This window comes from Myxocyprinus asiaticus, chromosome 11 (genome assembly GCF_019703515.2).
Source record: "Myxocyprinus asiaticus isolate MX2 ecotype Aquarium Trade chromosome 11, UBuf_Myxa_2, whole genome shotgun sequence".
NCBI classification, from domain to species: domain Eukaryota; kingdom Metazoa; phylum Chordata; class Actinopteri; order Cypriniformes; family Catostomidae; genus Myxocyprinus; species Myxocyprinus asiaticus.
Genome location: NC_059354.1, coordinates 38,434,526 through 38,459,686, shown reverse-complemented (window position 1 = coordinate 38,459,686; position 25,161 = coordinate 38,434,526). Strand labels below are relative to the sequence as shown.

The 25,161-nt window shown below is 39.5% G+C and overlaps 1 protein-coding gene across 9 annotated transcripts in view; it reads left to right on the top strand.

Annotated features, from left to right (window-relative positions):
* The window catches only part of sema5ba (sema domain, seven thrombospondin repeats (type 1 and type 1-like), transmembrane domain (TM) and short cytoplasmic domain, (semaphorin) 5Ba), a 186,938-nt gene that overhangs the window by 34,495 nt on the left and 127,282 nt on the right, over positions 1-25,161 (top strand). For 2 of the 9 annotated variants that reach the window (XM_051711050.1, XM_051711052.1), the window contains one exon: positions 21,846-21,924. The exons of 3 other annotated variants lie outside the window; for them this stretch is intronic. Coding sequence is in view for 3 of the 6 variants with exons in the window: in XM_051711055.1 (XP_051567015.1) it covers positions 4,492-4,518 (27 nt within the window). In the remaining 3 variants the exon portion in view is untranslated. Of the gene's footprint in view, positions 1-4,295; positions 4,519-21,845; positions 21,925-25,161 lie in introns of those variants that run through there. 4 more of the 9 variants (XR_007898532.1, XM_051711055.1, XM_051711056.1 and 1 more) reach the window with 3 other exon arrangements.

Sequence of the window (25,161 nt, the reverse complement as noted above, 5' to 3'; positions counted from 1 at the left end):
GGTAGTAAGGGGTCGTCCCACTCTTGTTGTTTATCCCAGAGTTGCTGTACAATCACCTTAGCCCGTGTTGTGAATGGCAGTATGAGTCCTAAGGGGTCAAATTGTCTGACCAATATGCAGTACACACTGCACATGGTTGTTGGGCCATAATCTCCTGGATGATGTTTGTAGCCGATGGTATCAGTGAGGCGGTGCCATTTTAGGCATAATATAGACTCTTAGATGTCTGGACGGTCCTGAGTGAACCATAGTTCTGCGCTGTCTGAGCGGGCCTCTTGGGGAAGATGGCCGAGAATGTCTGGGACATTACTAGCCCACTGGTAGATCTCAAAGCCACCTGATACCAGCAGGACTTGTAACTTGTCAATTAGTTGCTTTGCCTCTGACTTTGATGATAGGCTTTTTAGACAGTTGTCCACATAAAGGCACCTATCAACTGAGTCCCTGACATCTTCTGCTCCTTTGCTGTGATCGTGGACATACTTCTAATGAGCGAACGTGGTACAATAAGGAGAAAAGGTAGTACCGAAAGGCAGAACCTGCCACTCATAGACTTGGGGGGGGGGGGGCTCATCACTGCAAAGGTCTCGCACACAAACTGAAGGACGGGTTTGGCCACAGGTAGAAGGTGTATCTGGTGAAAAATTGCCTTTATATCTCTGCTTATTGCAATGACATGCTCCTGGAAGTGAAGTAGAACACCCAGGGGTGATGGACCAAGTGTGGGCACAGTAAGGAGAGATTAATTGAGGTTGTGCCCTTGAAACTCGACAAAGAGCAATTGAAGACCAGGCGATTCTTTCCATTGTGCTGCACTAGATGATGGAGAATGAACCACGATTCTTGAGTCTGGCCAGCTTTCTCCATTGTAAGTTTACACACTGTCCCTGCCCGTTCAAGTTTGCTGATTTCTGCTATGTATGCCGAAGCTTTATCTGGGTCTTTGGTAGGGGTGTAACGATCCATCAATCTGGATCGATGCATCGATCCAATAACAAACGATCCAATGTTATCGATACAATGTGTAAATATCGATATAGTATTTTTTTTAAGATGCACCTTTATTTTAATGCTCTCATGTCAGCCACGTCCATACGCATTTCCATCAGGCGATGAAGCAACCTTATTACATTCATTTCACTGTATAAGTGCTAAATACGCTTTTCATGTGGGACAAGGATGTGCGCAGGGTCTGTGAAGCCAAATTGTGCTCTGCTATCCATGCGCGTGCGTCAACCGAGCTTCCTGTGAAACGCAAGCTCCAGACCAGTGACAGGATCAGTGCACGTGTGTCAACCGGGCGCTCCTTAAAATGCGAGCTCTCATGACATACGCAGAGTGGCTCACATGTGCGATTGATTTGGGCTTCCATTGATATCATTGCGCATACTCATTTGAAATTTACATGAGAATTTGCTATTTAAAAAGTACCATGGAGCAGTTCAACCATCATGTGAAATGTCTTGACAATGCTGACATTCTGAACAGCACTAATGAGGGAAAGAGAAATCACCTGCTGCCTAGCACTAGCATCAGTTATAAGACTTTACACATCTACACATCAACACCCTTACTAACATTTATCTCAATTAACTGCAACAGAATTTTTCATTGCAACTGTGGAAGTTGTAGCCAAGAAAACCGTGGATAGCACAGATAGCTGGAAACAAGTCATGGGTATGTAAGTACTTTGAATTGGATTAAACTGAAAAATAAGCTGTAATCAAATGATTGATCACTTGTGTGTGACATTTTTTATATTATTATCTGTATAATTTTTTTCAACATCTGAAGTACCTTATTTTGTTGTTGATGTCCCAATGTGGATATTAAATTTGCAATTATCAGAGAGCTCAATAAAATATTTAGATTATATTTTGGTTGCATTTGAGGGCATATAATATCGGAATATCGATCTCGGGGCCCTGAATCGAATCTAATCAAATCAAAATCATATCGCGGCTTTGAAGTATATGCAAATATCGGATCGCAGGCCAAGAGAATCAATATAAAATCGTATCATGATGAAATGTCAGATTTACACCCCTAGTCTTTGGCGAGCCGTTTCTCTACGCCCCTGAGGCTCGGCATTACGGTGTCTTTGGTGGCATTGAAAGGGGGCATATGCCTTTTCAGTAGCAGAGGTGTGGCATAGCGTAGGACCCTGTCAACCTCAACATGGATGGTTTTCCTTTCCAGTAAGTTGAGAGCTTCTTGATCCTCTCATGATCGTGTTGCCTGTTTCTCTGTTTTAAATGCCAGGGTGTCCACCTGCCACAGTTTCTCTACATTATGCAGAAGTTCAGCTGTTTTAGGGTTAACAGATTTCAGGTAGCAGTTCTGTGACCTAGGATACTGTCGTAGGTCTCTGGCTGGGCCCTGTAGTGTCCACCCCAATTTAGTCCAAACTGCGACTGGTCCTCCTGGTGGTCCTAGATGCATTGTCTCTATAGGAGTAATCAGATGAGGCTGATCAGCTCCGATAAGAAGAAGAGGAAGGACTTGTTCAAAGGGCTTCAGTGGCAATCCTCTGAGATATTTGTACTTTCTCTGTAAGGTGACCAGTGGGTAGGAATGATCTACCAACCCCAGGTGCTGAGCAGTGAAAGCCCCACTAATGTGGTAGTGCCGCTTTGGCTGTGACACAGGGGAGACACTGAAGAAAACAGATGCTCCCTGGAGTATTTTAATTTCTTGTCTGATTGTTCTCAGTGCCAATTTCTCTTGAGTCCCCTGCAGGCCAAGCTTATTCACTGCCTCACGAAGGAGTATGGTCTTCTCCACACCATCATTGAGTACAGCATACGTATCTAGAGTTTGGTCACGGTACCCCAGATGGACTTTCACCACCTTCAACAATACGCGGTTGCAGTCTGTGGGTCGGTTCAAGTAGGTAGTAACGATTGCAGAGTTCAGCATGCATATGCCCTCATTACTTGCCTTGAGATTGACTTCATGCAATATCTGGAGAAGTTTTTCATGGCAAATGCTGCATGCCTTCTTAAGGGTGCACTCAGATGTAGCATGAGGTCCACCACACTTCCAGTATCTCTTGTTGTCAGTGATCCACTTCTGTATTCTGACTTAAGAAATGTTCTGAGTCTCACAGTATGGACAGTATGGCAGCTCTTTACCTCTTTTCTTACGTAAGGTGGATACTTTAGGCCCTGGTTCTGGACCCTTTATTTCTGGGACAGCTTTGACACTGTGCAAGATAGTGGCTCGTCTGGTTGGATGAGTAAGCTTTGATCAGCTTTCAGGATTTCTCTTGGTGGGCAGATCAGTATGGCCCTGACACTATGCTTCATACTGCAGCCACTTGGGGAATTCAGGTAATGTATACACTGAACCGGACTGGTAATATAGGTGTCAATGAAATCTGCATGTAACTCTGGTGGCAGTTTGCCAAGTAGACGGACGACATGAGAGCCACACTGTAACTCCTCCTCTCCCTCTGGGCCCAGGATATCCAGCATGCCGACAAGAGCTTGTATCTGCAGTGCAAATCTCTAAAATGCCTCATGGTCTCCACACCTTATGTCAGGAGCATCCATGACATGTGCAATTTGTTTGAGGGCTACCTGGTGCAGCTGACCAAACCTTTCATTCAATGCTGCCATTGTGTCAGAATATGGTGTGGCAGAGTTCAGGTAAGAGTCAGTAATGAGGGAGGCCTCCTCTAATTTAAGATGGTCAACCAATATTTGGTACTTAAAGAGCTCTGTAGAGTCAGATAGCAGTAGATTTTCCAGTGATATCCTAAGCCTGGCAAATTCTGATGGGTCTTGATGGATGAACATGGGGAATCATGGCTTAGGACCTAAATATGCTTTCTCTTAAACTGGTAGCATCGAAGGGTAAGGCTCATAAGTTGATGGCTGTAGCCATGGCTCAGGCTGTAGCACTGATCAAGGAGCATGCATGGACTGTTACTGAGGAGGAGGAGGAGCAACGATGGGCCAGGGTGGCGATGGAGGCAATGAGTATTGGGGTTGGCTGAATGGCTGATCAGTGGATAGTATGTTAGAGGGGCCTGAACTTGTATGCTCTGTGGTACAGGATTTGCTTTGGCCTAATATTCTCTCTGTGAAGAATGACAGGGGGAATGTGGCCCGAATGTGCATAGATGAAAGCATTCTGTACATAATAAGGCTGTGCCACTGCTGTCCCTGCAGTTAAGATCACTGGGTTTGAGTAGCTAATATTATTAGCACAACTAACTGGAAACTCACACTATTTCCTTGCTCTGTAGGGGGAATCATCACAGACTGGAGGTGGTGGTTCAGGCCATATCTCATCATCCTGACTTGGTGAATTTACTTCCACCATAGGTCTGGGTCTCTGTGGTGTTAAGTGGGATGTGGAATGGGACTCCACTGAGGACACAGATGATACTTTGAACCTGATTGACATGGGCGAGGCTCTTGACACTGATGCAGGAAAGGCTGATTGTGGGCGGTAGGTGAGCAATGAGGGATTTGCTGCAAGCGAATGGACTTCACCATCTTTCACAAATGTGTGAGTATCCGCAGGTGGGGTTTTCTCCAAAGGCCCACAGCATCTGGATAATACATGCTGCCTCACTCTGTTGTATAAACTCTGTATGAGCGAAGTGTCCTGGCCAAGCTGAGCTTGAATGTCCTCTAATTCAACATAAAAGGCTCCCCACTCATCCCACTGTGAGCTTTGGCTTTCATGACTTGAGGCTGCTGAACTAGCTGTGGGCATCATCATGGCAGCTCCCTCACTCTCTGTGCTACACTCCTCTTCTGGTCTACATGCAGTCTGTGCTGTACTGTATTCTGTATGTGAAGTCAGTTCTGTGGCCTGCTGCATTCACTTGATAGTTTGACAAGTAAGTTGGCAGTTGGATCTACCTTTTCGGGTGCACAGATTCTGAAAGGGCTTCACTCTTTCTTTGAAATAAGCTATCCTTAACCAAGGTAAGCACTGAGATCCAGCTCGAAGGACCAAAATGTGTGTGAGGAAGGACCACAGGTGCTTAGGAGGTTATAGCTCTCATCTGGGGCGTCTGTCAGAATGCAGGCAGGAGGCAGGACTCCGTTCAAAGACTTTACTGAATTTTAGTTCAACAGCACAGACATACATCAGACTGCAATGATGCTCAATACAAGTGAGTGAGTCCAGGCACGGAGATAGACATAATAGTTGAATCTCAGCTTACAATGGTGCATAGGATGTAAAGATTTATCTTTGGAGATGTATGTGTGGCTTTCTCAAATGTACGCACACTGTTATTAATAAATGCCACCAAAGCTCCACTGCATCTGGAACACTGTTCATCCACAGGACGTAACCATCTTTCTATCACATGTAAACCTTTTCCAGTGTCATGCACAATTCTGTAATGAAAGTCCGACCACTGCTACAAGATGGCACATTTTCGTTGCTTTGTAACAATTATGGTAATAAAAATTGGGGGAGGGGTACATAATTGTTATGAAAACAAAGTAACAATACAATTTTTTTTAATAGTCCTAACAATAGGGATGATTTATTTTAAACAAAATATTTTCTCTTCTTTTGGGTGGGGGTGAAATGGTGGTGGTGACCTGGAAATGTTCTTGACAGATTTTGTGAGAATCACCAGCACCTTTTTTTAATTGTCCTTCCTCCGCAGAGGAACACATTGGTTGTCTGGGTATTGAAGATAATGAACTGCCAGGCACCTGGATGTCTGGAGCACTAATGCTACTTTTCCACTTAACCTATTATGTGAAGGACCACAGCCAGGGTTCTAAGCCTTTAAATATTGCATTTCCTCCCTCCTGATGCAATATGTATTTTCATGCTTACTCTGCATTGCACCTTCTCCTTTAAAGTTTATTCCACGGGTGACCTAAGCCCCACTACAGTGAACTACATAATTTTTGCAGTTGCAGAATTTGGTCTCAATCACTGTGCTTTTCTTGGAAGAAGCTTCTTTTTGTTTGTTTATGGTCCTCTGTGCCCATTTAGTGAGGTCAGGAGCTGCTTGCATTGTTTTAATTTTCACCCACTGGTGTTTGCAGACATTCGGTTCGCGATGACAATGAGCCGGAAGAAAGCAAGCCCTTTTACGATATGAATAGAGTAGGAACTAGAATGGGACTCCTCATCTGCAAGCTCACTTTTAAGGGTCTGTTTCCCCCTCAGCCTGAATTAAAGACATGCCATTATGCTTGGCAAATTACTACGTGGCCTTTGTGGTCCTGCCATGGTACATTAGTGTGCCTTAAGATGGTCTAGCTGTGCCCATTCACCTACAAAGAGAGGGTCCCCTTGGCAGATCCTTGGCTGGTCACACAGAGGAGCCATTCACACCAGGCAGAGGGGGCCGTACGGTAGAGAGCTCGGCCACAAGGCAGCCTTGACAAACTTTCACTAAAGTATTGATTAAAGAACAATCATTTCCTCAAATACAAGCCAATTAAGAAGTTGGATTTGACAACAGTCCAAACAGAGAAGCAGAACATCTGCGTTTAGTTGAAAGTCTTTATGAAACCAGCCATGCTCGAGATGTTTTCCGTCTCTATTGAGGTAAAGAGGTGGAATTGCATGTTTTGGTTCCTGCTTTGTGGATTTTGTTATTTAGGGGTGGAGTAATATCGTAGCTGGACTCAATTACAATGAGAAGAATTGAGGTGCCTCCCAATGGATTCTTACCGCACATTATTTTGCTGAAGATTTAGGAAGTAGGAACTATGGCAATTAATCCAGCTCAATGTTTTAATGGTTCTCATTTGCTTGCCTGTTCTTTCTTGGTAATGACAGGATGCAACTGTTTACAGCTACACAGAATATTCCTCCTTGACGCAACCTTATAAATCAACCAAATTAAACAACTTGCCTGCAAGCTTTACACACTTGTTATTGTATGTCACTTACTCTGAAAGTACAACATTCTTGTGAGGGATCCTAGCAGGAGAGCTTGCGAAAGAGGCAGCTGGGAGTTGACTTCTCAAACTGTTGCTGATTTCTTCGAACTTTATATAGTCTTGCTTCCTCTCTTGCCGTAAATTAGCAACAGGGAGTGATGATGGGGACCAAGAGCCTATAAATCGTGTATTGCTTTGAGGGTCATTAAGCCATGTGGTCTGGGCCTGCTGGATCTTTTATCATCCACTCTGGATCAGCAGCCATAAAACGGTGGCTAACTTTGTGTGTTTATTTCCCCATAACAAAAGATTAGCTGTCTACAGCTCATGAGTTCAGCTAATGCTCCTTGGGACTGGAGTGGCCACGAAAACATAAATCTACTCCCCAATTTCTGTTCCTTTATCGTTGCGTACACCTTTCTCTGTCTTTCTATCGCTGTCTATCTCTCTTTTATCTTTTCATCTGTCTTAATGAAGCCATCTGCTTTCATTGTTTTAGGTTGACAATTATAACAGGGGTAATATTTGGCTTTAATTCAGTAGAGCATGTGATTGTGTCTGTTACACATACTAATTCCAAGTTGCGTTCTTAGTATTTAAGGTGAAGTGTGAATTTTTTTTCAATAATTAAATACTTCTTTGTTTCCCAACTTAATATGCAGAAACAACTATAAGTGAAAAATTCATAGGGTTGATTCCCCCATAACGTGTAAACCCTGTGGCTCTGCGGTGCTTTTGAATCACTGTCCTGTTTGTTTGAATATCCCGACAAGTCCATTAGCAACATTGGCTTTACCAATGACATGAGTTTAGAGTGGAACTGTCTGTTTTGCAGACCAGTGGAAAACAGAAGAAGTGTTTGGGAAACCTGTTTGAAAACAATTCCATTTGGTGACACTAGTGGCGCAGAAATTACACAGTTCACCTTTAAATGAAATGTGATGTAACTTAGGTGACTTTGGTGATATTTATGAACATGTTTATGCACACGTTTTATCGGGTTCAGAGTAAGAAATCACTCAAAGCTTGTGAAATGTTTTTCAGAAATTTATGTGGATGTCTGCCAAAAAAAAGAGTTGAGAAATGCATCAAGTGGAAGCCACCCAGGATGATTTGCTGCTGTGCAGAGGGGAGCTTGATCATAACTCAGAAGTTAAACTCTGGAGAGCTAGATTTTTTCTGTTAGAGAAAAGATTTCAGCCTCACGGAAAATAATCCAATGTACAATTTACGTCTTTTTGAAAGACTTTTGCTGTATTATCGCTGAAGTTCTTGTGCTTGTAAAATGTTTTTACTTTAAAACAGTGAAGTAGTCAGCCCTAAAGTTTGATTGGCCAGTCAAGGGGCCACCCCCAAAATGTAAAGGTATGATTGGCCATAGTCTTAAATCAGATTTTGGACCTGCAATAAGCTGATTTATCAGACAGCTATTAGCATCAACACTGTACATGGTGACTTGCAGTCTGGGGCAGCTTTCTGTTTGAAGAGGATTAGAAGGCATACACACAGGATGCATTCTTCCTATCAAAAACAGCTGGGCGGAATGTAGCTAAATGGAACAGACCGCAGGGGTCTCGAGATGTGTTTGTAAAAGTTGAATTGTTTTTAACTTGCCACACCATCTTAAAAACAAGATGTGATGCAATTATCAAAGATGTCCACATGACGCCCATTATAAGGGATTTTGGTTTATGCTTAACACTTTGTTTATAAAAGATTGAAACTAGCCATCAATTACTTACACAATCCTGTTTTTCTGCTTAATGATACAGGAGGGGGATTAGAGTAACCAGTCGCTCCTTTACCCAATTATAGACCTGGCCTCTCCTGTGCGCTGTGATCCTGCCTTTGGAAAGCATCCAGTGGTTTACTTCTGTTTCAAAAAGATGAAAAAAGTAGGAAGCAGCAAGAGACAATAGGCTGTATCCTGTTATTTTATATCCTAATGAACCACTAAGGATCCCTTTTAATGTCAGTTAAGAGGTAAAAACTGGAATTTAAATAAGTGAATTATTCTTCTCATTTACAGTCCACTTCATGATTTGTGCCTCTCTCAGATACATCTGAAGTACAATGCTTCTTATTAACACTGTATCTGCATGCATTCAACCTATATTCAGATTAGAGAGGGAAATGGAATATTTTCCACCTCAGTCACCTGTAGCTCTCACACTTTGTATAAAAGGAGCTCATTGAGTCATTACTTTCAGAAATTGGAATGATAACACTATGTAACAATTTTTGTTCCTTGGTAGTAAGTGTTATTTCCTAATTGCTTATGCCTCAAAAGTATAGAAAATGGCTATTATTCCCCACAAACTTTGCTTTTGTGACCAGGACAGTGATATTTGAAATTTACCTATTTCCATTGAGAAAATGGGCAAATTTGTGTCTTTTCATTCACATAAAGTCAGAAAAAAACAACATATGCATCCAAATTAACATGTAGTTATACTTAAGTAATACAAAAATGACTACAAAAGATTTAGAAGTGAGTAGTTTTTCGAGATTTACGATTATACTGTAAATCACTTTCACGAATCAGCCCCCAAATGTAGTCTCCCATCATGTTCTCTTTATACTGTCCTTGGTAGCGGCATTCAAAGTCCAGTATATCCTGGTGGAGGCACTCGCTCGCCTTGCACCTCCAAGTACGCTCCCATGTTCTCCTTGAATTTATCAAGATGAGCATCAAGGATATGGACTCTGAGGGACATCCTACAGCCCATTGTGCCGTAGTTCTTCACCAGAGTCTCAACCAGCCCCACATAGTTTTCGGCCTTGTGATTGCCCAGGAAGCCTTGAACCACTGTGACAAAGCTGTTCCAAGCCGCTTTCTCCTTACTAGTGAGCTTCTTGGGGAATGCATTGCATTCCAGGATCTTCTTTATCTGTGGTCAGACGAAGACACTGGCTTTGACCTTTGCCTCAGACAGCTTAGGGAAGAAGTCTTGAAGGTACTTGAAGGCTGCCGACTCCTTATCTAGAGCTCTGACAAATTGTTTCATAAGGCCCAATTTGATGTGCAGTGGTGGCATCAGCACCTTCCGGGGGTCCAACAGTGGCTCCCACTTGACGTTGTTCCTCCCCACAGAGAACTTGGTCCGCTGTGGCCAGTCCCGCCTGTGGTAGTGTGCCTTGGTGTCCCTGCTGTCCCAAAGACAAAGATAGCAGGGAAACCTGGTAAAACCGCCTTGGAGGCCCATCAGGAGTGCCACCATTTTGAAGTCTCCTATGACCTCCCAGCCATACACATCATACTTCAAGGCATCCAGCAAGGTCTTGATATGTTTCCACTTAGGCAGCTGGAACTAAACTGAACTGGTGGGCTTAAGGCCACTGTATTTATACTACTATTTATACTACTGGAAAGTTCTAGAAAGTTCTAGAAGTTACTCCAAGTTTACTCAGCACTGAATCTATCTGGAATGTTCTGGAAAATAGGTAGATTTCAAAATATCACTGTCCTGGTCACAAAAGCAAAGTTTGTGAGGAATAATGGCCATTTTCTATACTTTTGAGGCATAAGCAATTAGGAAATAACACTTACCACCCAGGAACCAAAATAATAATAAAAAAAATGAAATAAAATAATTTGTTACACGGTGTAATTAATTATCCCAGTGGTTGTCATGAAGCCCCATTAGTGGAGATGAAGAGCTCTAAAGCAGACTGTGCCTTTCCTGAATCAAACTTTTTTTTTTTTTTTTTCGCTTTTTGAAGTAGGCAACCACAGACACTGCTTACAGGCAGGACATGTCTATTTCTGTGAAGTTAGCTTGAACTGGAAAGGGAGGTAGATGGAGATGATGGGATCTGAGGGCATTTGTTCCTTTGTTCCTGAAGTGTGGCATACTCAAGCAGATCTTTTGTGCTTGGAGACAATGAATGCAATGCATCTGACTACATTAAAATTGCAGAAGATGTATGCAATTTTCTGAAATAAAGTGTCAAGTGAAGTTTTCCATTTTTTTTTAAAAAGGTGATGTGTGTAAATTTTCTGATGTTTCTCATATCCCAGTTTATTATGCAGTGCCAACAATAATTAGGCCATTCGTTGGTTGATTCATCTGAAAAATGCTAACACTATGACTCTGTGACTCTATCAAAACAATGCTATCAAACATAATTTTGCCTGATGAAGAAAATCACATTGTTCAAACATCTATTCCCCTTTTCTGCATTTGTTATGTTTTATCCTGCACCTGTACCCAACTTGGGTTTGGATGTGCACAATCTAACACTTCTGAACTATGAAGATAAACATTAAAGTAGAGTATACAATAATACCCATAAAAAGTGCATGTCTAGAGTAGGCCAGAACATTTAAAGCAAGAAATACAACAGTGTTTTTTATTTTTATTTCATTGGCCCTCATTATTCAAGATTAACATAAACTGTCATTGTTTGAATTTCATCCCATTAAAGCAGTAACTTTATGCAGTTTAGATAAACCCTTCATCAGTCACTTGTTCCTATTTAGATCCAAGTGGCATCTAAAAATTTAAATATCTGTAAACCTGAAAGTTCCATATAAACATGTATCTAGAGAAATCATAAATCATAATGTAGTTCTTTGAACAAAATGTGAGGGTGGAGTTATAAAACATTGACTTCTGATTCTGGAACTTATGTGATTTTTATTTATTTTTTTGTGCATGTTTTTTGGGTGTTAGCTTAAACATATTATGTATTTTTAATATATGAAATGGCGTAGTGTAGCCCAGTGGTTCTCAACTAGGGGCCTGGGGCCCACAAGAGTGCCTCAGCAAACTTCCAAGGAGGCATCAAGAGTACTTAAAAATATTCAAAATATGTTTTATTAAAATAACTTCATTAGAAACAGCTAAGAAATCAAGATTATAATGAAGATTATAACTGACTGACTGAATTTCTCACTATTTTCACATGATTCCTTTCTGACCATTTTCTGAGTGAGAGATGGGGCCTGTGAATATTGTCTTGGCTAGTGGGGGGCTTTGAAGTCAAAAAGGTTTAGAAACACTGGTATAGACTGTTAGATTTGACTATATCTCTTTATTTTTAATTTATTGGAAATGGTTGCTGGAAATAGACTTTGAATGTAAAAATCTATTTCATACTATAAAAAGGCAATTATAGAAGTCATAAAATTGGGGAAAATGAACATGATTATCCCTGAGATATAGCCGAAAGATCATTTTAAGGATCTTAATGACAAGCACAGATAATAAGACCTTTTAAGACCATTTGTCATGACACTGTACTGACGAATAATAATTGGAACATCTAAATGACAAGTACATCTAAAAAAAACCCCCCATAAATAAATAAATCAGAACTTTTTATTTATTTATTTTTTTTAATCAGAAACCTGAAATGACATGAAGTGCAGGGGCGTCCACAGGATCCTGATCCATGGTATGCAGAAAACTAAAAAATTTGCAATCATTACTCGTATTTGGACCCCAGTAGTTATTGTTTACATTATGCTTTCTTAATTCAAACATTTTAATATAACTTTAATTTAATATAATTTATTCTTAATTGATAAACTTGCATTCAATTCTCTTAAATTGACACAGTTCATTTACACCATAATTTGCATGTCAACTGTCCTGTCATCACAATATTTATCACATTACTAGCAAGCAACATAGTCTTACATTTCTGATTAAAGTAAAAAACCAACGGCTATACCTTACAGTGAAAAGTTCAACCTCCTGGTCCCTGACGCATCAAATTCATTCAGCACTCGCTCTTTTTATTCCAAAGTCATTGTGAATGCTCATTAGTACCAAGCCTGTGAGGCTCTTCGTCTTGCAGTTCCTTAAGTATGTAGGATTTGGGGCCTGGGTAGCTCAGTGGTAAAATACGCTGGCTACCACCCCTGGAGTTCGCTAGTTCACTAGTTCGAATCCCAGGGCGTGCTGAGTGACTCCAGCCAGGTCTCCTAAGCAACCAAATTGGCCCGGTTGCTAGGGAGGGTAGAGTCACATGGGGTAACCTCCTCGTGGTCACTATAATGTGGTTTGTTCTCGGTGGGGCGCATGGTGAATTGAGCGTGGTTGCCGCGGCGGTTGGCGTGAAGCCTCCACACGCGCTATGTCTCCGTGGCAACGCGCTCAACAAACCACATGATAAGATGTGCGGGTTGACTGTCTCAGACGCGGAGGCAACTGGGATTCGTCCTCCGCCACCCGGACTGAGGCGAATCACTACGCCACCACGAGGACTTAGAGCGCATTGGGAATTGGGCATTCCAATTTGGGAGAAAAAAAGGGGAAAAATCCATTATGTAGAATTTATGTGAGCTAAAAAGTTCAGAAATTGTACACTGCTTGCTTATATTATTTTTAAACATTAGTTTTCTTCCAACTATTTTTATAAAAATTTTGAAATTGTGCATAAGAAATCCTGAATGGAAATGCTTGATATGTGAATAAACTCTTAAAATTCACTTAATATTTGCTTAAAATTAAATGCACTTGGCAGAGGTGGATTTTCTAGAGTTTTGCATTTGTTAAAATGCACATTAAGGTGATGGAAACAGTTTATGACCATTACGACGTTTTGACCATTCGTGCGCATATTATGAGTGTGCGATTGCTTGATGTTACTAGCCCAATGAAAGGTCCGACCTTGGCACACAATTCTTTGAACAAAGCCATTGACATTTGGAAATTTTTAACCCACAGCTGGTCATTAAAGTGGGTCCTCACAATCCACCAGAAAAGTTTTGAGTGCAAGCGCTATCAGGTATATGTGGAGGCTGGCATGTGGGCATTGTAGCCCATTTCAGCCCTCTTTATATATCAGATATAATACTTATTTTGCAGTGTTTCCTGGCAGCATTTAATAAAACAAGGTACAATTGCTGCAATCCTACAAATAAAACTCTCCCTGAAGGAGGTCATTCAGCTGCCCCATCATGACAAGGCGGGCTCCCTCAAGATAATGTGATAGATAGATCAAGATATTGGATGGAAACACGCAATACGAGATGTGTTTTCCTTAGTCTAATTTTTAGAAATGCACATAAAAATGCGAAAAATGTTAAATGAGAGGCTGTCACGAAACGTTATAACATTCTCCTTGTCAACTGCAGATTAACAACCAAACAAATATGTCTTTTGTCCCTCCAATCACTTTCTTTCAAAAATAATTACAGTTTTGCTATTGGTTTGAAACGTCTGACCGCCTTTTTCAGTTTGTATTTATTGTATTTTTTTATGTATTTTATTTAATGTGTAATATAATTTTGTTACTTTAGTGTGATATTTTTTTTCCAATGCATTTTAACTAAAAATTTAGAAATAATGTAACAGAGAATTCATATTGAAATGTTGGTATTGTTAGGGTACGCAGTGTGTGTAATCTGCATACAGGCAGGGCGCCACTGCTGAGGTGGACCAAAAATCTTTTAATAATAGCAAACTGACATCTGCTTAGAGCTTACAAAAGTAAAGGTCAAAGCATAATTTTAACAAGCTTTTCCCATTCTTCCCATATATAAAGAATGTTATTCGGTTATCAGCAGTTCTTCTCTTTATTTCCTGGTACAATGCCTGGTCATGCTTCACAACTTCTGTAACAAGAAATCTTGCTGTGAAATCGCATACCAATTAAAAAGGAAGCTGATGATTTTTTCCCCCTTCTTAATTAAGCTGAACTATAATAACTTATTGTGATGTACTTTCCATCTAAGTTACAGTAGCATAGCAGTTAAAACTGATCTTATTCCTTATTCCAAATTAACTGTCCTTTGTTCTCAGCTGTAAAAATGTCAGAAATGACTAGCCCCTTGCATGAAATGCTGCCTCCAAAGAATTACTGATTCACAAAGAGGCATATTCCTTCTGCTGTGTCTGAGTGAAATGAAAGATCATTAAAGGGATAGTTCACCCAAAAATTAAAACTTGTCCTCATGTCAACCTCATATAATTTCAAACTCATATGATTTACTTCTGTGGAACACAAAACAAAATGAAAAAAATAAAAATAAAATAAATAATAAAAATGTTCAGAAAGCCTCAGTCACCATTCACTTTCATTGTATGGGAAAAAGATGCATTGAAACTGAATGGTGACTGAGATAAACATTCAACAGATCTCCTTTTGTTTTCCATGATGGAAGAAAGAAAGTCATACGTGTTTAGATCAACATGAGGTTGAGTAAATGATGACATGTTTTTCATTTTTCTGTGAACTATCCCCTAAAGATGCTATTTTCAATTCATCTCGCAGTAAAATTACATTAAAACCCCAAGGACAACACCATAATGACAATTATGACTTTGACTACAATAGTCTGCTGGTTGTCAAAAGTGTATGTACAATTTGGAACTGACAGCTGCTTAAGGCAGATAAACATTCCTTAATGTTCTTCACAGTTGAATGAACCTCATAGTTGGGTGGTTCTCCACAAACCACTTGCTTGCTATTACAAATTCACTATTAATTGTCCCGCCCATACGTTTCTATGCTGCTTGTCTCTTTCTTTTGCATTTTCTTCATTTGGCTGAGCATAAGAGATCTGCCCAGACTATGTAAATCCTTTGACAATGTACCCGTTTGACTGTTTTGATTTAACTGCCTCGTAAAAACCTCCTTCACACAAAGCAACTGCCAAGAGACTCAGTACTTCCTGCTTCAGGGGAATGCGTACCCCACAATACTTCCTCCTAAAACTCTGTAAAATATTACCATGTCTGGAGAGCCGTCATTCACCTTAAGTGCTTTAGCCCGTCTCTTCACTGTGTTGACACTACTGCTGAGTACAGATGGAAATACAGGGATTGATTCCACGTGTCAGTGGTTAGTGGTGAACCTCAAAATGTCATGTGAGTGTGTGTGGGCTGCCACAGCTGCTATCATGAAGACTATGCCTGTAAGTCCAAAGGAAACAAAGAATGCGAGCAAAAATTAAGCAGAAACGGTCAAATAAAACGCTCTCGGGCAGCTATTTTTCTATGGAAACAAGGGGCATGCAAGAGCAGCTCCTATCTACATGAATGGGGAAAGACCGAAATCTCAGAAATGGTTGGTCAAGATTACGAACAAAGAACATTTAAAATCAGCAGTAAAATCTGACAACAGTGATACCATAAACTGTGCGCCTTTACCTAATAACTTTACACTAAAAACTCAATTTTCCCGTCTTGTATAGCTAATGGGCATTCGCGTTCTGGAGTTGATTGACAGGTGATGTCTGAATCTAAAAGGTGATTGGCTATTATTATTGGCTATTAGTTTTACATAATACAGCTTATTTAACCCTAAATGGAATTTGAAACAGAATTATAACCGGAAACTACTTATAAATGAAATATTAATTATTTGATAAATTAATTATAAATGATAATTTAATAGCATCCACAAATAATCCCCAAACCTTGCACAGACCTGCCTCATTAATTATTCAAATACAAGCATAATCAAGCATAATACTTCCCCAAGCATAATCAAAAACAGCAGTCGTAACCTTATTTAACACGTGATTCCTGTGCGCGCTGCAGTCTCAAATATAAAATTTTGGTGGTGCTGTGATTGAGTAGCATGGATATCAGAAAGTGGTTTAAAGAGTTAGCATCAACTTTGACCAATATCAACAGAGTGCGAATCAGAGTGAGGCGGTAGGTGGATGGAATGGGCCTAACAAGACACCGGTATTGGCAGTGAATCCTCATTGACAGAGTAGCAGGTGGACGTGCTATTGCGAATAATAACAATAGCGGTGTTGTTTCATGGTTTTGGTTGTTTTATTATTGTGTTGTTGGAATTGAAGAACTTTTGATGTGGCGATGTATGTTTACTAAGTGTATAGACTTATATGTTACATAAATGCAAATAGGCTGTGCTGTAATTGATTAATTTATCACTATTGTTGCAGGCTGGACTATTTTGTTTGTATGGTGTTTTGGTGTTATGAGATGTTTTATTATAAAACTTGATCTTTTACGATTATAACTACTGACTGGGTTGTCTTGTATTGTGGTGTGGACATTGTTTTGGTCTATCTGTATGACTCAGATTACAAAAAACTGTGCACCCCTATGAAAATGAACCCCCTCCTCCCACCCATTGCAATTTTTGCATTTTTTTTTTTAAATATTAGATGATTCATAAGAGAAATATTGAGAAATACTAAAGAAGTGGAATACTAAAGAAGTTAATCTCATCCAAAAAAATGGATGAGATAAAGGAGGTTGAATGAGGTCCTGGGTCACTAAAGACCTGAGGTATGCATTTAAGGGTTAATTGTTTTCATAGTTAACTCTCTTTTTCAAAATCTTACTGAAATCTAGTCTTCCAAGGGCCGAGGCGAAAGTGAAAGACAAATCACTTTAGTTTATTCTTTGTAGACTGTTAGTACCATTTTTATTATGGCAAAATGAAATTATACTGTATCAACTTTCTTCAATTGTGTATTGCACCAACTTTGGGGTCCTTTTGACAGCTTGAGTAGCTATTTTACCCACAGGATTGCCAACATTACTTGAAATTGGAAATATTAGAAAATGCAATATTTTTTAGCTCCTCCAATGTCTGTCACACAATGTGGTGTCCCCAGGTAATCCTGTTATGGTTTTCATTTTGGAGATTGCAACAAGAGCGTGTGAATACAATCACCAAATTCGACAGAGTTTTGTCTTTCATCATATTTTCTACAAATGAATTGTGCAATCCAGTCCAGTTTTCAGTGAAATACTACCTTACTTTGATGTTTGTAATGAGTAAGTGGTTTGCAGACTTTTGGGAAACGCACAGTAAATGGTTTCCGCTAACTCGGCAGGAGCATTATTTTCCCCTCCAGCACTTCTGAGTCATGCTCCCAGCTGACATATAATGATGAATAACTAACCTTTCCAAAGTGACTATCTACTGTGTGTCCTTTACAACACAGTGAAATGTTGTGGGCCTTATTTTAGTGGCAGACCCTTCATTAACATCATTTTATCTTCATTAGTGGTGCTTGTATTATAAGGGCCCTATTTTAACAGTGCTATGCGATTTATCATACACGCAAAGTCAGTGGACATGGCCAAGTTTTAAGTCAAGGTGCAAGTGGGTTGGCAAAATCTTGTGTGCAAAGCGCTGGTTGGATGGGTCAAATTGAATTCTAATGATATTTTCCGGTTATTGGACCATCTACATCCTGTTACATATTCCATTTCCTGTCAAGCAGCGTTGATTTAAATGAAGACAGCCCATTAATATGAGTTTGGTATTATAAATGGGCTGTATGCAATGCATCTTCTGCTCTGTGACTGTATTGTCGCTTTATAAACACATTATTAACCATTATACCATCAAAAACACATTGTTTTCTATAAGTGGGGTGAATAGATTTGTTATGAAAATTTTTCAAAGTGGACTCATATTGACTGATCCAATCACAATGGAGATTTATTTGTTTATAGAATACTTGAGATGTTATGAAATGACAAATGTGATTGAAATGAACAGAAAATGGTTAACCCCTTTCTGAAGTGGTTATTTTGAAGAAGCTTTATCTTAATTTTGTTACTTATACAGTATCTTGCTGTCTCAAAAGTGCCTAAACTGAACATTTTTGCCCAGTGATGATGGTCCCTATATTTACAGTACAATATATCATTATAACCTCCCAGGGGGCATTTTACCACAAACGTGTGGTCCTTTCACCCCAAGTGTGGGTAAAAAAGCTCCCTCACCACATTTGTTTTTAAAAATGTAATTTTAATCAAAACAACCTTCCGTTATTATTTCTTTTCACACAAATTATGTTGCGAACGACTCAATGTACTGTTGACTCGAGAGCTGCTGTCCCAGGATCAGTGTACTGTTGACTCAAGAACTGTAGACTGGATCATCTTCATACGTTGATAAAACGGTAATACAATCAAGTCATAAACATATTTCCAGTATGTTTTATTTGTTACACTTTCTGTTGTTCAGCAAAATACACCTGAAACATACATTTCACCCCTTAATCACACGCATGCTCAATGTCAGCAGCTCATCGGTTCTCAGTATGCCAAACACCTCCGAAAGAGGCAATGTGTACTGTTGATTCGAGAACTGTTACGAGTAACTCATTGTACTGTTGACTCGAGAGTTGCTGTGCTGTCCCCGGATCAGTGAGTTTACTGTTGACTCGAGAACTGTTGTGACTGGATCATCATCATACCTTGATAAAACAGTAATACAAGCAAGTCATAAACATATTTCCAGTATACTGTATTTTTTATACTTACTGCTGTTCAGCAAAATACACCAGAAACAGACATTTCGCCCCTTAATCACACGAATGCTCAATGTCAGCAGCTCATCGGTTCTCAATATGTCGGACACCTCCTAAAGAGGCGATTCTAAGTTCAGTGTACTGTTGACTCGAGAACTGTTGCGACCCGAGCATTCAGTCCGATTTGTGAACTAGTTGGGGCGGTTCATTGCAAAGAAGAGTTGGTAAAAGCAAATATCACCAGTTCTAGGAACATATTACTCCCAGTTATCAGCTAATTTTGATTCGGAGTGTCAGGCACATCCGAGAGACAGGTTAAGATAGAGTAACCTGTGGATTAGTGTTGACTCGAGACGCGAACTGTTTCAAACTATTCAGTCCGATTTGGTGCACTGGTTCAACTCGTTCACTAAAAAGAACCAGTTCAAAAGAATGATTAATTCATGAACTGGACATCATTAGTAATAAAAGTGATTGATAGCTCTTTGATATCATCTGCTGATGGAATCCCCAAAATGCAAATGAAGGAACTGATTTTAGACTTTGCGCTGAGATTAGATGTGGTTCTCAAATGTCTCAGGAAAATAGCAAATTGCACCTTGCGCCACTTCATTAACATACAATACACCCATAGTTTGCGCGCATGCACCCACAGACGGAGCAAACACTCCCACCCACACCCGCTGTGCGCTGGCATGAAAATAGCGCTTAGAATTAGCTCTCTCATGAAAATTGGATAAGACGTGGCGCATGGTTGTTGCGCATAGCGCTACGCCTAGTGAGATCACAAAAATAGAGCCCTTAGTGTTGAAGGAATATTTTACCAAAAAATTACAGTTCTCTCATAATATACTCACTCTACTGTCATTCACAAACCATATGACTTTCTTCCTTATGTCAAATATAAAAAGAAGGATTTTAATGAATTTTACATGCAACTGACTTAAAGATTTTCCACTGAAAAATGACTTAAATTTCAGATTGTTTCTCAGCAAAAGCAAAATCAAATCATTCGGAAGACTTGGAATGATTTATGATTCACTTGGAATACTTTTATGATACTTTTGAGTCCTTTTTAAGCTTTAAAGTGAGTACTTATAAACTGTTGTTGCATTGAGAAGATACACCAAAAATTCATAACATTTTTCCCTTTTGTGTTCCACATTAAAAAGAAAGCCATACAAGTTTGGAACCACATGAAACTGAGTAAATTATGACAGCATTAAATTTTTTGGGTGAAATATTTCTTACCTAACCATAAGTGTTAAACTTGGCGCACATGTCATCCCACATCCTTTGTGTTATGGACATGAATGATACTTAACAATTGTGTGGCTTATTGTGGAGAGGTGTGTTGTTACTTTTCTAAGCAATCTGACTGTGGCAGCGGGGGCATGGTCAAGTGTCCGACCAGAGAGAGAGAAAGCGGTAAGGGTGCTTGCACCTGAGCTATATTATGTCTAACACCTGTCTCTAATTACAGTGAGCATGGGGAGAGCGGCATAAAAGAGCCACACTGCAAGCAGACCAGGGAGAGAGAGAGTCTGGGTCTTGAAGCTCTTCGTGAAGCTACAGTGTTATTGTGAAGCTAAAGTGTTATTGTGAAACTAGAATCTTACTGTGAAGCTAGAGTATTGTGAGAGCGTGAAGCTGACGTGTTGTGGCAACCCTGTAACTCCATTAAAGACCCTTACCTGAGTGAAAGAAACCTGGTTTCCCGTGTCCTCCCTGGCAAAAACCTTTACACTGACTTACAATTTTAACCTGGTAGATGAAAAAATGGGCTTACATTTGAAAAAGAGATTAGGGGTGTGCTCTTTTGACTTATTCCAGACAGCAACCCCCTAACAACCACCAAGAACACTTAAGCAATTACATAGCAATGTTTAGGCAATCCCCCACAATATCTTTGCCTAGTGGTGCTGAAATGTGCACAGCCAAGCACCACTCACATTCTTTTTAGCATTCACCAACACATTAAAGGCTCACTTTTGTGGCACTGCCTGCCATGCTCCTCTACTATCTGGAAGTAGATTTTATTAAAGTCATGTCCCCTGGTAGGCCGCTGGTTATAACTAATGAAAGCTCTTAGACTAAATTTAATAAGCAGGCCTTAGAGGATGAAGTTTGGAGTCTCTGCGTGCCCACAGCCTCATGCTCATCCCTGATCAATATGGCCTGACAGAGAGATTAGCAAAGTCAAGCGTCCATGCTTTATTGACATGTCACCTACCTGCCTCCCAAGTCTGTTGGCCAAAACTGACATCCATCGTAACTTTGCCATGTTCCATCAAGATGCTTGAGATTAAAGAATTCCCTGTAGCTCAACTGATAGTGCATAGTAAGACCAAGGTCATGGGTTCACATCCCACACATACTGATAAATGTGTACCTTGACTGGATAAAAATGTCTTCCAAATGAATAAATGTAAACAAACTGCACTTAAAATGCTACAGAGACATAAGTTGTAGGAGACAGACCACTTATAGAAAAATGAATAGGAGAAATTGTAATGCTAAATATTACAGATATAGGAATGAATGTCTTGTTAAAAAAGCCATTTGCCTTTTTGATAAATTTGGTTCACTCTAGAACACGATTGCTGTACCAGCCTGAAAAAGAATTATTTTAGCATGATTTTAGCTAAATTTATGACTTGACTTGAAAAATGTTATTGAAACGTAATCCTGACAAACAGTTTGGAGATTTTGTTCTTTCCCCATTTAAAATATGGGAGATGTACTTGTGTGCCTTTTCACAGAAAATAGCTGCCTGGGAGTGTTACCAAGATGGCTGCCGAGTGAACTGACTTACTTTAAAGGGACTTTGTCTACTCTCAGGTTAGACTGCCAATCATTTCTAATTGATACTGAATGTTAGTTTTTGCATTTGACTTATTGCTGGGTTTGTCTTTTGTTCTGAGTTGAACTTGAGGAGTTTCAGGAGGTTAGCTTACAAGCATACTTCGCAGTTTTAACCATATAAGTAGTATTAAAGGAATAGTTCACCCAAAAATGAAAATTTGCTGATAATTTACTCACCCTCAGGCCATCCAAGATGTATCTAAGTTTCTTTCTTCATCAAAACAGAATTTAAGATTTTTAGGATTTCATTTCAGGCCTCCTCCTCCAAACAATGCAAGTGAATGCACTCCATTTTTTGATGGTCCAAAATGCATATTAAGGGTGCATCAAAATAATCCACATGACTCCAGTTGACAAATAGAGTTCTTCTGAACCCAAACGATTGATTATTTTTAGGGAACAAAACAATACTTATATATTTTTAACTACAATTGTTCGCTTCCGTACAACTCTGTGATGCGCACCCATGAGAGGGATGACGTAAGCTCGTTGATAAGGTCCCGCATCACGTGGAGGAGGAGGCAGGAAGCGTGTCATTGTTTACAAGAGGAGCAGCGCTGCTCAAAAGTTTAATTGTCTTTGCTGTAGATTTGTATTTGTATAAGTGTATTGTTCAAAATGGTCGTTTGGTGTGTGTATCCTGGATGCTTCAACCTTCAGAAACCCCAAAGTAAATGCACGCCGGGAAAAATATTAACTTTCAACGATTGCCTATACATGATCATGAGCGATTGAAGCTCTGGCTTATTGCGCTGAACCTGGATATCAGTACACCCCTATATTCTCTCAAATATTGGAGGGTGTGCAGTGAACATTTTACCCCTGAGGATTTCAGACCATCGAAAGAAACAAAGGGTCGATATCTGAATTCATCGGCTGAACCCGTGCTGTTTTTCCAGCGAACTCAGGTATGTGTGAAACTTTGTCATTGTCACGCCTCTCTCGGGCTCTGCACCTCCCTCAGTGCTCCGTTCCTCATCACTCGATTTCTAATTTACCACACCTGCACTCAAATCACTTGCTCATCACTGCCTGCATAAATAAGTTTGTGAAGCTTCTCTTCTGTGCGATATCACCTGTACCATTGATCTCACTGTGTAAACCCTGTAAATCCTGCGAATCTCAGTAAACGCTCTCGCACTTGGTTTCACTAACTACTACTTGTGTGGCTTGAATTCCTGACAGTCATATAGCCTATGTAGTTCTGCTAAAGAAAAAGCACAAGTAGATAATGCAACGGCATTGCTCTGAAATAAAGGATGGTTATTAACTGCAGTAATGTTTTTTTTAATTTGTTTTTATTATTATTATTTGGAAATGTTTTTTTATTTTTTATTTTATATTGTTTTGAAATTGTTTTGGACTTTTTTGGTTTGTGAACGGTGCTTGGTCTGTGCTCTGTGCAAGTTTCTCTTGTAAACAATGACGCACTTCCTGCCTCCTCCTCCACGTGATGCGTACCATACCAACGAGCTTACGTCATCCCTCTCATGAGTGCGTCACAGAGATGTATGGAAGCGAACATTTGTAATTAAAAAGTATATAAGTATTGTTTTGTTTCTAAAAATAATCAATCGTTTGGGTTCAGAAGAACTCTGTTTGTCAACTGGTGTCGTGTGGATTATTTTGATGCACCCTAAATATGTATTTTGGACCGTCAAAAAATGGAGTACATTCACTTGCATTGTTTAGAGGAGGAGGCCTGAAATGAAATCCTACAATTCTTAAATTCTGTTTTGATGAAGAAAGAAACTCAGATACATCTTGGATGGCCTGAGGGTGAGTAAAATATCAGCACTTTTTCATTTTTGGGTGAACTATTCCTTTAACCAGCTTCTGTGATAGAGACACGAGCAAGTCTAGTGTGAATATTTGTGGCTTTACCCATTAGCTCCCACAGTCTAATAATGACTCAGCCCCCTCTCTATCATTCTTTTCACACAGAAATATCTTTTACTCAAAACCAATTTTCTCAAGTTTATTCTAGTCCAGATATCTGCACAGTGCACACTTCCTGTCATCACTGTTTTTGAGAATCATTATTTTTAGACTGAGCAGCCTTCTAGTTTCTTTATCCTAACAGTCATACTATAAACACTCTTGCACTCAAGATCTACTTGTGCTTTCAAAGAAATGTGAATATAGCCTGTCTATTGACCAGTTAAATCCTGCACCAAAAATCCTGCAACATTTACTACTTGTGATTTTTCATCTCCAATGATGCATTGCCTCCTCTCTAGCTCTCTGTGGTAAATGATCCATAATTGAATTAACTCTGGTTTTTCTCACTTATCCCTCATTTCTGTACACTAAAGAAAAGTTCAAGCTCATCTAAAACCAATTTGAAGTCATTTAAAGTTTTAATAATTTGTTCCACTGCACTTAATGTTCACTCCTTTCTGTTGAAGAAATTGTGTAGTTAGCTTTTACTCAGTAATTTTGTCTATAGCTCAGTCTTTCACTGTTTATTTCAGTATTTCGTTATTGTTATTACACCTGATGCTAAAATACATTTTGGTTGATCCTTTCACAAGAGCTAAAACTGTAAATAAGTTTCATTGATCAGAAAAACATAATCATAATAATTTGAAGAATATTCTGTGTTAAATATAATTTAAGTGCTATCGTACTGTATGTATATGTGGCATGAAGAATACTACTGCAATGCTGAGAAAATAATTTTGATATGACCCTTGGTTTGTAAATACAAAAGAAAAGTTAACACATGTACAGTAATGCACTTACAATAGAGGTCTTAATAACAGAGTTTAAATTGTATTTAATCCAGAATATTACTTTAAAATCATTCATTTGAAACATTTGGAAAAGAATTCACTTCAACATTTTCAGTTGTCTGACATCAAAATAAGGTTAGGCATGAACTAAGTTTCCATCCATTTTTTACACTGTTCTGTTATAGACAAAAAAATGTTTTTTGCTTAAATTGCTTTCTCCTGCTCATTTCCATACAATTGGAATCATTGTCGCATAATTTTTGGTTTAGCACAAAAGAAATCTGCCCTTGAGCAGTTTCCATATGGAATTTTGTGTATATTGCAAATTGTGTACCTTTCGCATCCCAGATGTCCCCACATGTGTGTAAAAAGGAGAGAGTATTGAGATAGTTTATTGAAATTGGCCAGCTTACTGTTTAATTTCATATAATTGCAATAGACTGGTAGGAAATGTCAGAAGAGGAGAAGCTCATCTGTA